Source organism: Amphiura filiformis, chromosome 2, assembly GCF_039555335.1.
Source record: "Amphiura filiformis chromosome 2, Afil_fr2py, whole genome shotgun sequence".
NCBI classification, from domain to species: domain Eukaryota; kingdom Metazoa; phylum Echinodermata; class Ophiuroidea; order Amphilepidida; family Amphiuridae; genus Amphiura; species Amphiura filiformis.
Genome location: NC_092629.1, coordinates 57,104,126 through 57,117,566, shown reverse-complemented (window position 1 = coordinate 57,117,566; position 13,441 = coordinate 57,104,126). Strand labels below are relative to the sequence as shown.

Below are 13,441 nucleotides of genomic sequence, written 5' to 3'. Positions count from 1 at the left end.
GTGCATGGAGACTAATGCGCCTATTGGGCTCATTTTGGCAAATAAATCCCAAATTATGGCACTGAAATCTGGATGCTTTTTGTTGAAAATTATTATACTCTAATAGCTTCTAATGGGTACGGTAGCGAAACCAACAAAAAGTATAGAAAGTCAGCGTGGCACACCACCGTACAAAAATGTTTGAAGACCCCCCCGACCAATTTTTAATAGGCCTAACCAATTGAAAAATTAAGAGGAAACACATCCTAGCAACGAGGTGAATTCTCCATCCCCTGACTCCCTCATCAAACTTCCCAAATTATTTAACACAATTTCACATTTTGTCGAAGTTAATCTGGCTCTTATATATAGTTGAAAATATGGTTCCAAAAATAAGTCGATAAGGGACCGTTCATTATTTATAGGGGAGGGGGGCCGGGAGGATTTCAAAATTGAGTTCATAAAGTAATACAACCCCCCTATTAGCAGCATCTAAAATTACATAACCCCCCCCCCCTATTGTCACCAAAAAACCCCGTAACCAGCACCCCCCCCCCCCCGACATCGAGAAATACATTTTGCTGGTATACCATGGCCGGATTCACCTTTTTATGGCCCCTGGGCATGGCAACATGATTGCCACCTCTGGCTCTTCGTATAGAAGACACCCCTCTCCCCACAATTGTAATCCAAGTTTTTTTCCAAGCTGTCCCCAGAAAATATGCTATTTATGCTAAAATTCAAAGAGAGATGTACCGGAGTCACCGAGCCGGGGGGGGGGGCAAAATTTCCAAATCATCCCACTGATCTGCTACTAAAAGAACATTACTTGGAGAAATGTGCTCGAAAAAAAAAAAAAAAAAAAGCTAAATGAACAAATTGCATTGAGGACAATAATGTGCCCTAAAATCATTCCAAAGGATGATGCATATATAGGGCTTTCACAACTTTTGGTTAATTTTAAATTTAGTCCCAGTGTTTTGATCCCGTATACAAGTTTGATGCTCTTTCCAAGCATCAGAGGAGCTGCCCTATCACTCATATTTTAATGATTTACATTATAGAATGGATGGAATTATAACTCTCATTTTTGAAATTCGTGTTCAAGTTCAAGATGATAAAAACATCAGAATTTTCAAGGGCATGTCTCGCAGATCTACTCACAGAATGGTATTTCTGAGATAAATGCGCGCGAAGCGCGCAGTAATTTGGCATTTTGATACTAAAAATGGGGTTAATTTGGGGTCTAAAATAGACCAAAAGAAAGATGCAAATCATAAGTTTTGTCACAATACATCTGTCGACTGAGCAGGGGAGGAGACTGACTTGCCACCCTGCCATATGGCTAATGTGCTGATGAACAGTGGTATAGATTTCTTTTTGACATGAGGTGGTTGGAAAAATTTCTTCAAGTATTATGTGAATCCAGCACCTTTTGGTGAGAGAATAAGTTTATGACACAAATGCGTCCAAAGCGCACAAAAATGTTGCCATATTGAAGCTAAACTCAAAATATGGTGCAGGAATAAATTGACCTTTTTGTGGCTAAAATAGCCAAATATGAGGTAAAATTGTAGTGAATCATAATCATAGTGAATAATTTAATATTGAATTTCACCTGACCCCCCCCCATCAGGAAAAATAAAATCACATAACCCCCCCTGTTTGTTAAAGTGAAAATCACATAGCCCCCCTACATTTTTCCCGGCCCCCCTCCCCTGTAAATAATGAGCGGTCCCTAAAAATGACCCTTGCAATTGTAGACCAATATTTATCTAAAAGAGGTCATAGTTTGCAGTAAAAATGATACCCTGAATCATATTCCCGTATAATATGGTAAGTCGTACATACCCAGTGGCTGCGAAAATCCCCCCAAGTCAGAACTTTTGCCCCATCAGTTATCCCCAGTAAAACCCAAAATCACGAAAATCATCAGTTTTGCAGCAATTTTGCGCAAAATTTGATGATTTTACCCCCCCTCTGAAATTCACTTTGCCCTTGCCCCCTTCCCCCGAAAAAACTCATGACGCCGCTATATACTGCTAATACCCCCCCCCGACAATGCCGAACAAAATAGCGTTGACATACCAGCATATTATCTTCAATGTCAATGTCATCATCAGCATAGAACTTGCTGTCTTTAACCATCATGACCATTGTCTCCTTATTGTTGTATGAATTCTTCTTAGAGATGAGCAGTGCAATCATGTAGGCCTACACTCTGTGCCAAGTCCGTAAAAGTCAAATACAAAATAATAGTATTGAATAGGCCTATATCCACAAGGGCCTATATGCAACTTTTGTCGAAATTCAAATTCAAATGGTCATCATCTGTGTGAATGAAAGTTTTTTCTTGATCAACCAAGACATATTTCAAAAAGCTGTCGGTCAGACTGATGTGATCACCCAAATAGAACCCGGGAAATAGAACTATTTTATTCCTACTTGCATCTTGTATACAAGTCCTTTCGTACACTATCCCGTCATACAATGCGGGGCGACTCTTTCAGCGATTTTGTATATAGGTAGGCCATAGGTTTTCAGTGAAGACCAATATCAATGCACAAAATCATGGGGCATCTGAACAAAAGTGCAGCACCCAATTCGGACAAATTTGGGTGCTTTTTGTGAAAAGTTGGTACAGCTAGCTGATGATGCAACAGCAAAAGTATAGGCCTAGAAAGTGAGCATCCAAAAGTCTGCGTGGCAAACCGGGGTGGCAAATCACCATATACATTTTTTTCGAAGACACCCCCCCCCCCTCGATATGATGACAAGATCTATACGCAAGCTATTATAGGCCTATGTTATGTTATTCGATATACAGTTGACCTTTTTGGACCGGCCCAAAAACATTAAAAAAAAACCTTCTCGCTCGTAAAGTGGACCTTTTGGCCTTTGGTGATTTTTTTTTTTGGGGGGGGGACTGCCCTTGCATGTCTAAATTATAGAAAATTTGAAATTATTATCTCTCGCACATAGCTTCAATGTACAGTACACTAACCCCGACACTAAAACACCAGGCCATGTGACACCTTAATATGACCGTGTGCCGCATTGCATACAGGGATATCTGACTAACTTGGCGTGGGTTGGCATGGCGTAAGGTTCTTTTTGACAAGAACTGCTCAAGGGTGAAGGCAAAACGCTTACCTTATCACGAACTTGACATACCAATCTATTCTTTTATAAACATAATGTCAAACTTGACATTTCAGTGAAACTTGATATGCTTTAGCCTATTTATGACGATTAGGGCTCAGGCCGAAAAAAATGAATGCTTTAACAGTTCTCGTCGGCTCGTCCCCACTCGCCTCAATTTCTAGAATTTTCAGATTTTTTTTTTAATTTTTCGAAAAAAATAGACTTTGGACGTGTATGTGGCTCTCATTATTGGGGCCCCGTTGTATAATAATGGCCCTTTTGAATCAATTTTGATATAAAATGTGTCATTTTGCAGGGAAAAAATCACCGAACGCTAAATTGCGGTAAAATTGACCGAGCTTGGGCCCGGGGAGGGGTTAACTTTCTCTATATAATATATATACCTACCTTTTTTCTGTTTTTACACCACATTAGTATACCACTTTTTTACAAAAAGCGCCCAAATTTGTCCAAATGGTGCTTCCGATCCCGTACACCTTTCAGGAATCCCCCACCCCCGGAGCTTGTGCCAAAGGTTGGGTCACACACTAATAATCCTATGCCTATAATTCTCCAAAATGTGCCGATTGATAACCATTATTAAATGTAATCATTTTCTTTGTGAGGAATACTGGGTCCGAATCTATTTTATTTTCATTTAGGCCTGTAGTATATTTTAATTATTGCCGGGAATTATTGGTGACATGGCACTGAGTCGGTGAGTAGCAGAGAAGATCTTTCTCATCTTCTCTGGTAGCATCCACAATCGACAAACGCCGAATTTGTTGAAACACCATTACACAGTACAGAGTGGTGGCGGTGTTACAACTGTCTGACCTGCGTCAGGGCATGCCATGCACTACCCGGCTGGTTGAGTATATTTAATACATTTTTAAATTTACGGTAAACATTCATAGGCATACTGACCGTAGGGGAAGGGAGCGGAAGTTCCTTTGACTTGAAATACTGACAAAATTAACCAAAAGTTTTAATGTGTATCATACCTTTAATTGGCCAGGTTTTAGACCACAGTTAATGTTCAAATATCGACTTATTTTAGCGTTGAAATATCAGATTTGTCACGGAAAAGTCATTTACGGAAGGATTTGCAAATTATCCCCCCCCCCCCTCTCCCATGGCCCGGTGGACCCGTTACTCCCCTGTCCCCCACCCTGTATTTGTCATTTGCCAGTGAAAGTGTTCATAAATTGTGTCGATAAGTTTTATGTCCGAAATGAAATTTAATCAATTTCGAGTTCAACACTGTTCAATTAACAAGTGTCGCAAATTAGCGCTAGATTCGGAAGATAATTTTTCAAAATAAATGAGGCATATCACAAGTTGGAGCACCACTGTCTGGCAAGGATCCTTTATCTGGCGTTCACACCAATGTTGCATGACCCATAAAATATATAGGCCTAGTCCTAAAAGTAGGGATCACATTTTGATTTTTGAAATTCTTCTAATTAAAGAGGTATAGGGTTAGGTTTTATTGCAGCCCAATATGGTTGCAAAAAATAACACGCGACCCGGGTGGCTTTTTTTAGCACTGTCACCCCGGACTGACTAACATGCCAACATCAAAAGATGTTTCATATTTTCCCTATGAATTAATTTTGTTGATAATTTCACTATCTCATGCATGCATCCAACCTTTTTTTATAAAGATTGCAGAGTATACACCAATCCGAGAAGCGTTTACTGTATTTGGCCCTCTATTGACGGCAACACAGATGTACCAGAGCGGGAGATTTAATTCGTAATTCAATACTCATGATTGTGTATTGAATATCACTGTTGTGTACAATTCCCGGGTACAATTTTGTATAGCACACAATAAATAATGGATAGAACCCCCGACCTCGGGACACCGCAGTTTTACATCGGGGACACCGCAGTAATGGCGAAGTCGGATAGGTGTATAATATGAAAAGTCAGTCATCTAATTTGACCATTTCGTCCTATAGGTTTGGCTGTCCCTTTGCACGGTCCACGAGTCCAGACAGTTTAGGTCTATCGCACGGTATCGGCATCGGGGGTGCGCGCACAGCAACCCGGACAGCAACTGGGTCTTTCAGGGGAAAATAATCTGTTTCGGGGAGAATTGAGAAAAATGGTGCTATTGATGCAAAGGGGGTCTTTGCATGAAGATTTTATAGAAAGGACCTATTGCCATTGGAGTGAAAGATACCCAAAATAAGGGTCCCTGGGGTGGATAAAAAGAGGGTGTCTTAAGGACTGAACATAATGCAAACTTTAATGTTGAGTGTGCCCCCCCCCTCCCTTTCCTATAGAAGAGCTAGCTGAGCAGAATTCCTTGCAAAATGCCTTATTAATATTAGCACTACTATCAGCTATACTATAGGCCTACTTCCACCTATGGCACAGATTCAAGATTGAACCCACTACCGTGTAACAGCTTACAGGAAAAACGTTGTTAATTTATTATGTTATTGTTTATATACCCTCTATGCACCATTTGCAATTTGCGTCAATATAATATTATCAAGGTTAATTTTGTCTGGCTTTATAGTTGCGATGAAAATCATATGCCAAGTTTTTTGCCATTACAGAAAGAAATCTCAATATTGGTGCTGAAGACGTTCAAAATGAGGTTACTCTTTAATTTATTATAGACCAGCATGCTTAGATTTTTAGCCTGCATGGCTTGAGCACTTTACTTGAATGGTCCACCGTCCCATCAAGGCCCTAGCGTGTGTCAGCACGCGCAGAGCGACTGTTCACTATAAACAAGTTAAACAAGCAAACACAGTAGCCTACAGTTTGCGCATGATGAAACCATCTTTTGCGTGCGTGTTATATTTTTGCAGTGAAAAGTATTTCTTCTTTCAGAAACTGCATCGAATTATTGATATCATGTGCGGATTACCTCAAAATACATAACATATCCCATTTTATATGAAATTCATATCGAAAAATAATTACTAGTATCATCTGCAAATGACATGTGAAAGGTCAGTACCTCATACACTCATACCGTACAGGGCAAGATATTGTCTTAAAACTGGCGTAGATTTTAAATTAGGCCCTATGGGTCATACTGTCATGAAATGATTTAAATTACTTTAGCAGATCATACAGTATCTTACAGTGGAGCTATTTGAAACGGGGGATTGGACTGAATGCTTTATTTGTTCCAAAGTCACGAGTTCGAATCCAGCGAGTGACGTAACTGAAGTGCCCATGGCTCGGCATGCCCGGGCGCAGATGCACCCTAAATATGTTTGTGCGTATCACATGGGAGCTATTTTACTCTCCAGTGATCCATCCATGCATGTTTCAGGCAACATTCTCAATTGATTTCGGTTCAGAGACGGAAATTACATGCTATTGTCATGCCGAAAGAAAGATATGTAACTTTAATTAGTCATATTGTCCTTGGCCTATAGGTCCTACCCGGTCCATGACTGTAGTAGTAATTCGGAACGAAAGTACAATGTTAGGCCTATATGAAGAGCTTTTTTACATCCATTTGCCCAATTTTGAGAACACTTAAAAAAATCATCAAAAAAAAAATCACTGATATATGCTTGGGTAGGATGAGCATTCTGCCAAAAACGGCTTTTGTTGAAATCCCCCTTTATTTATCAATGATTTTCTTGATGAGTTTTTGATGTGTTCTCAAAATTGGGCAAGTGGATGTAAGGGGTTTTGCAACAAAGCTCTTCATATATCAAAATCATACATGGGAAGACATTACGTCATCACAGGGACATCATCATGACAATGAATGCCTATATACTGACTTTGTGTCCTTTTTATGTTGGACTATGAGCATAATAAGTTGAAACAATATTAGGCCTATATAGTGGTAAAATAACCTTTGGAAAACACAATGGTTTCGAATTGTATGCAAAATTTTGTTAGAAAATATGTAGGCACGTATGATTTTAAAGGGATCATCCCTAGGCCTACCTTTAAGGTGTGAGCTATACTTGGGGACCCCGATTTCCCCGTTCTTACGCCTGACGAATGTTTTGCACTTTTGAAATAAATCGGGCTACGTGAATTCAGCCCACGCTCTTAAAGATAATTATAATTTATATTAACATTGACAATGTAAAGAAGTTCATTCTTTCCAGTACATAATGCAATTCACAGTTTATACATTTGACATAAAACTCATGAATAGGCCTACATCAAAAATATCACAGAATTTATCAAAGGTAATGTCAATACTTATTTAGGGTATAAAATTGCACTTGACATACTTGTTTAGGGGTGCATTTTCAGACCTCGTAAATTGGTCACGCATGATACCCCCTTATCAATGACCAGTGCCCCCCGGGTAACAATATGTTTTTAATTCTAAAATGTTGATAGATGAATGAAATAGTTTGTTCGATGTTAACTATTTACAAATCATCGACATTCAGAGTTTTAAAAACACTGCTCTCTTTATGATGTAAAGGGTCTACCAACAGTCACGGTCTCGCGTTACTGGCTGCGAGATCTTTGTCATCACCTGAATCCGCAGAGAGTTGGTATAATTGAATACGAATTTTCCCTCCACCGGCGGGGATCGAACCGGGGACCTTTCGTACCATTGGTCAATATACAATCACGATGGTTCAATTGAGGGTCGGGTATCGTAACGTTGGTGACATTATAGGTCAAAGAATAGCTCCTACATTTGTTCTGGTCATATGGGATGCCTAAACTATATTATAGACGGACTTTGGTTAGAACCATATAACACAACAGCAGCAGCAACTTGAACAGCAGCAGCAGCTGTAGCAGCATAATGCAGTCACTAGGATCCACAACATGCTCATCTGCAGGACAAAGTTCTTTAACCCCAATACATTTGTACATTCATTGAATGACCTTTGAAAATTTGGGTACAAAAACTCATAATCTGTAACTTGAGGTCAAATTTTGCACTATGATTGTTTAATAGAGGTTAGTGAACTATGCCATTGGGATGAGGCTATTGTGGTCCATAGTGAGTATACTGAATGCACAGCAAAAACAAAGTTCAATCGTAAACAAATTATAACAGCAACTACATTGTATCTGCTTTTATATTTGGGACACCCTGTAGGACCAGGAAACCACAGCATGTGGAAAGTTGGAAAATAGAAGATACAGTTCATAGACCCACCAACCCATCCTTGGTCTGATATGCTCATCTGTCAAGTCGCAGTTCTATAACCCCAATATGTTTTCCATTCATACAATTATGACCTTTGAAGGTATTGGGTATACTTGAGGCCAAATTTTGCGCTAATGAACTGTGCCATTGGAAATTCGACCTTTGTCATATAGTGATGCGATGCGTAATATTGATTCGCAAAATGAACTTCTTTATCTGTGATAACAATTACAGAGGATAGGCCTACGATTACTGAAGAAAGAGGAATACATTGGTATCGGTTTTTATTTTAACCAGTTTTGATTAACTTTGAAATTCCACCCCTGCATAATAAGCCATATAGCGATAGGCATAACCTGCCAATTTGGATTAATGCAAATTAGGCACTGTCTTGGAATTTACTAAACGTTTGATATGTTTTTGGGTGAGCTTTTGCGAGATGGATGCATATGAAATATATTTTGTAATTGCAATAATTGGTGGGTATGTTAAACCCAGGTTTCGGACTATAAATCTGAATATAAATAGCCTGCATAATGATTTGTTTAGGAGGGCTGATGCAAAAAAAATTCATCGCGAAAATTTTTCGGCCCCCCCTTTCGAGATCTCAAAAATATCAGCCCCCCCCCCTTTTTTGTCATGAAAATTATGGGTCAACCCCATAGAAAAGCATATAAAATCAATTTTCCCAGGAAAATTTGTGGTCATTTTATTCAAGGCCCCTTAGGAGGGTCTAATATTTTAAGCCCCCCTTTTTGCATCAGGCCCCCTCCTAACAAGTGTTTGTGAACGGTCCTTAACCATCGTCTCTGATATAACATGGGACACCCTGTAGGGCCAGGAAACTGCAACATTTGGAAAGTTGGCATGGTTGGAGGATAAAAAGCTAAAGTTCATATACCATGCATATATCATATAGAGATAGATCCATACGTGATATTGATTCGCTTTTAAATGAACTTCCTTTTATCAAATCTGTAATAACAATTACAAAGGAAACCCTTGCTTTAAACCTAATTAAATCTCCATATCTATATAAATATACATTTTGTTGCAATAAACCTTGACCATAGATTTCAGGTCCTCATAGATAACACTCATGATTCACTGAGTGTTCTTGTTTTGCATTGGCTTCTTATTTCATATATTATGAAATTATAGAGCCTTTGTAGCAACTTGAAAGTAGGCCCCATGTCACAGGAAACTGCCCAAGGTTGTCAAGTTACTCAAAGTTCCAAAAACTTGCTTAAAACTTTCTCAAAATCGCGTCAAGTTACTCATTCTCAAAATCGCGTCAAGTTACTCATTCTTAAAATCGCGTTGTGAAGTTACTCAAAAGTTTCACAAAGTTGCTTAACATTTTCTCAAAAATATTTCATAAAGTTGCTCAAAGTTTCACAAAGTTGCTTAAATTTTTTTTTTTTTCAAAATTGCCTCAAGTTGCTAAAAACACTCTCGAAAGTTTTCAAAATTACTGAAATGTTTGGACATTTCCCCGGTGACTCGAGTTAGGGCCTGTTTATCCCTCTTTTGCGGATGCCAAATTTGTGGGTTCCCAATTTCCGAACTTGATGTAGATACATGTCTTAAGTGTGTTACATTAATCCTAAACACTGCTATCAGAAGGTTGAGAAGGAACGAAAAAGGAGAGAAGATGAACAAAGAAGTCACTTGGAAGTTGTAAACCCCGGAATTGACCCTGGGACCCCTTGCGTACCACGCACAAGATCACCAACCTCATGCCACGGTCGCTGGCCCGGTCAGCGATTCCGTGCTACAAATCAAAATCAAAATTCTGTTCATTTTAGAGATAAAAGATAAGAGAATATTTGGTGAGAGGTTACCTAAAATTCGTTCCGTTCAGATTCTAATATTGTTATCAACATGAACATAAAGTTACTATTATCTTGTAGAGCCAGAGCTAATTGCAAATCAGAGTGGTTCAAGTATAGTTCAATGTAATACATTGACCCTGTGTACACATGACCAATCAAACAAGTAAATAAAATCTAATTAGCCATACGCTTAATTAATTTTACACATATCAGAACTATGAATTAATAAACAAACAACCGTCAATAAGTTGATCGTGATAGATGCATTGTTTTTGGTCAAAACGCCCATATTTTTGTACCCGAATATGCCAAAGGGTTTTCCTTTAGAAGATTGTGATGAAAGACAAACAAATTCCAAACTTAGATTAAAGGCTCTTCTCCAATAATCTAAATCTCAACTAATTTGAATAGACTTAAGTATAATTATTAATCTTACAGTTTAAAATTCGAATCCGTTTCATTGAGTTTTTTATATGACTTATAGGGTCAGAAGCGCATTAATCATGTGTTTTATAATACCTTACTTTGAGAGTGATAATTCGGTCAAATTAAACAATTAGAGGGTGGTCAGTATAATACTATAGCGATTTGAGTATAGTTGCAGCATGTTTTAGGCCAAGTAAAAAATAAAACATGTTTCACGTCCGGATTTTCGAAAAAAAGGAGGAAGAGGGGGCTTTTTATTTTCTATTTTTTATCGCAAAATTGGTGTAAATACCCATACTTAGAGCTGTTTTAGCGTAAACAATAATGCCTGGAAAAAGGAGGAGGCCCTTTTTTATTTGTTGTTCTGAGAGTTACACCCCCTCTAATGATCACAAAACCTTCCTAAAGTGTTTCTGGTATCTTAACAAGGCTATAGAATGCATCCCAACTTCCTAGACATATTTTTTGAAAAGTTATAACTGAATTAAAAAAAATAAAAATATATTTGAGGAAACCTCAAAAAAGGAAGCGGGAGGGGACGTGAAACATGTTTATTTTTTTATTTGGCCTTATATAATACTTTTATTTGGATGTAAAAAACGTAAAGTGTAGATTTTCCAACGAAGTCACCTCATTTGAAATTCACTGACACTTCCTATGTGAGATTAAGATCATGTCTTCCATATGGGGTATGGATTTCAACTGGAATAGCGCAATGTGTTGTTTATTTACAATGTATTTGTGCTTTAATGATAATCTATGCATGGTTGAATTGTCCAAGTGACCTGGACCTTTTTGGCGACCACTAGGGTCATCGGATCACTGAATTATACTAGTAATAGTATTTATATGGTATCAATGTTCTAATTCACATTTACTTTACTCAAAATCCGGGCTCAAAATTTGACCTCTTCAAGATGTAGAGCATGAGATTTTGTACCCAAAAGGTCATTCTATAGTACAAGCATTATGGTTAATTTTTTTAGCATAATTATACAAATTAAGTTAATATCATGATTTGAATAGGCCTACTATTAGTAATACACTAAATCTAAAATTATATAGTATTGCTATTTTTTTTAAATGCGAGATTCTGAGAGATAAATCTAGGCATTACATAACTATGCCTAAATATATTATCATTATTCATATGAAAGTAACTCTATTATCAGCTCGTAGCAAATAACTAAAACTGCACTCAGTTTTTCAAAACATTTGCATAATATCAAAACAAGGGATCAAAACACATTGCACAGTGCACACAGTGTGCAACAAATTGAACAAAATTATAAGCATAATGATTATGTAACTATGTGCACGTGATAAAAATATTAGGCGCTACAAATATATTATATAGGCCTAACAAAATACTGCACATAAAATATGAATAACATATCCCGTATAGCCTTTTCATCATACCGGGTGTATATGCAGTACATTATATAATACTGGAATTGTATGCACAAAGGCTATATAATAATATGTTATTATTTGATACTAATCATTATGTAATATTGATATACTCACCGTACAGAGTACCACAATCCGTCTTTGCACCGCTATTTTCACCATCTTGCCGTTATCAACAAAAATTCAATAATATTTGTATTAACCAATATCTTAAACAGGTCCGTTATATACCCGGTACCATTCAATATGATAATAGTACGTTTAGTAGCTGCAAAAAACACTGCTCTGCTTACGCGGTACCATCTGATCTGGCGTCGATATGATAACAATAGCGATGATGAGATTTTTTTATTGTTTTAATGAAGCACCTCTGATGGAACAGATGTTGAAAATGCCTGGTCTAGCGATGATTAATTATTAATTCCAAATTCAAATTTCATATATTGCACACAATATCCACATATCGGTAGTATTACCACATTGCAATCAGCAGCATGGAAGCTGCTTACAAAGCTATATAAAAACACCAGTGCCAATTTATCTCTCTCTCGCGTAAATTGCTTTTCCTCTAAAGCAGTGTTGCTAATTTGTCATCACTAAAGTGGCGATCTAGCGATTAAAAGGCGCCCATTACATCCACGGTTCCCTTTTCACAGAATGCATAGCTTTTAATCGTGAACATTTTTTTACAACTGTCTGGATAAAAAATCAACGTTTTTCTTGAACTTTGCACAATGTCTTATTAAAAACGAGCCTAAAATCGGGCAATATATTATCAAATATGACGCCCAATTTGGCTAGTAAAATGTAGACTTGGCAACCATTATTTCCTCTGTAAGCACATGGATATGTATATGAAGGGTTAGTCTTTGACAAAGACCATTAACCCGTCGTGCATGCAGTAAAGCTTGCAAACCACCTGCATGGAAACAAACATGCACACGCTTGCGTAGGAGACTTGCCTTTGTGTATAAAAAATCTTTCAAGGGGCGTGTGTGTACACAAAAGGATACAATACATCACACTATACTTGAATTTTTGAGTAAATATAAATATTAACAATATTTATTTTAAAAGAGATAGATAGATAGATAACAATCTTTATTCAGGGTATTTCATTCAGTTTACAAAAACTGGTCTCCCATGAGACCCTGATAATAATTACATAATACAAGATTTTAACAATTTTTACATATCAAGAGATAAATTACATAATACAGAAGAAAAGCAAAATTGAAAAATGTTTACATACATGTACATGTAGGTAATATTTACAAATCAAGATGGTAAAATGAATTTTATAGACATGAATTTTATTTTAACAAACAGGTAGTGAAATTTAATACTAACAGAGGTGGAAAGGTGTGAATTAAATGCTTATCGTTGATTTTAACATATTCACATTCATTGATGTAAGATTACTGCGAACATCCGAAGACAGTCTGTTCCACACTGAGGCACCTCTGTAAGAGGGTAAATGTATTTTGTGAGTTGCGAGTTGTGAGTACGAGTTGCGAGATGCGAGTTGAAA

The 13,441-nt window shown here is 37.5% G+C and overlaps 1 protein-coding gene across 2 annotated transcripts in view; it reads right to left on the bottom strand.

Annotated features, from left to right (window-relative positions):
* The window catches only part of LOC140146431 (refilin-A-like), a 32,652-nt gene extending 20,544 nt beyond the window's left edge, over window positions 1–12,108 (bottom strand). The window contains exon 1 of one of the 2 annotated variants that reach the window (XM_072168278.1): window positions 12,028–12,108. In XM_072168278.1, coding sequence (XP_072024379.1) covers window positions 12,028–12,072 — 45 coding nt within the window. In that variant the 5' untranslated portion in view covers window positions 12,073–12,108. Of the gene's footprint in view, window positions 1–2,067; window positions 2,241–12,027 lie in introns of those variants that run through there. The other variant, XM_072168277.1, reaches the window with a different exon arrangement.
* Between the last annotated feature and the right edge of the window lie 1,333 nt (window positions 12,109–13,441).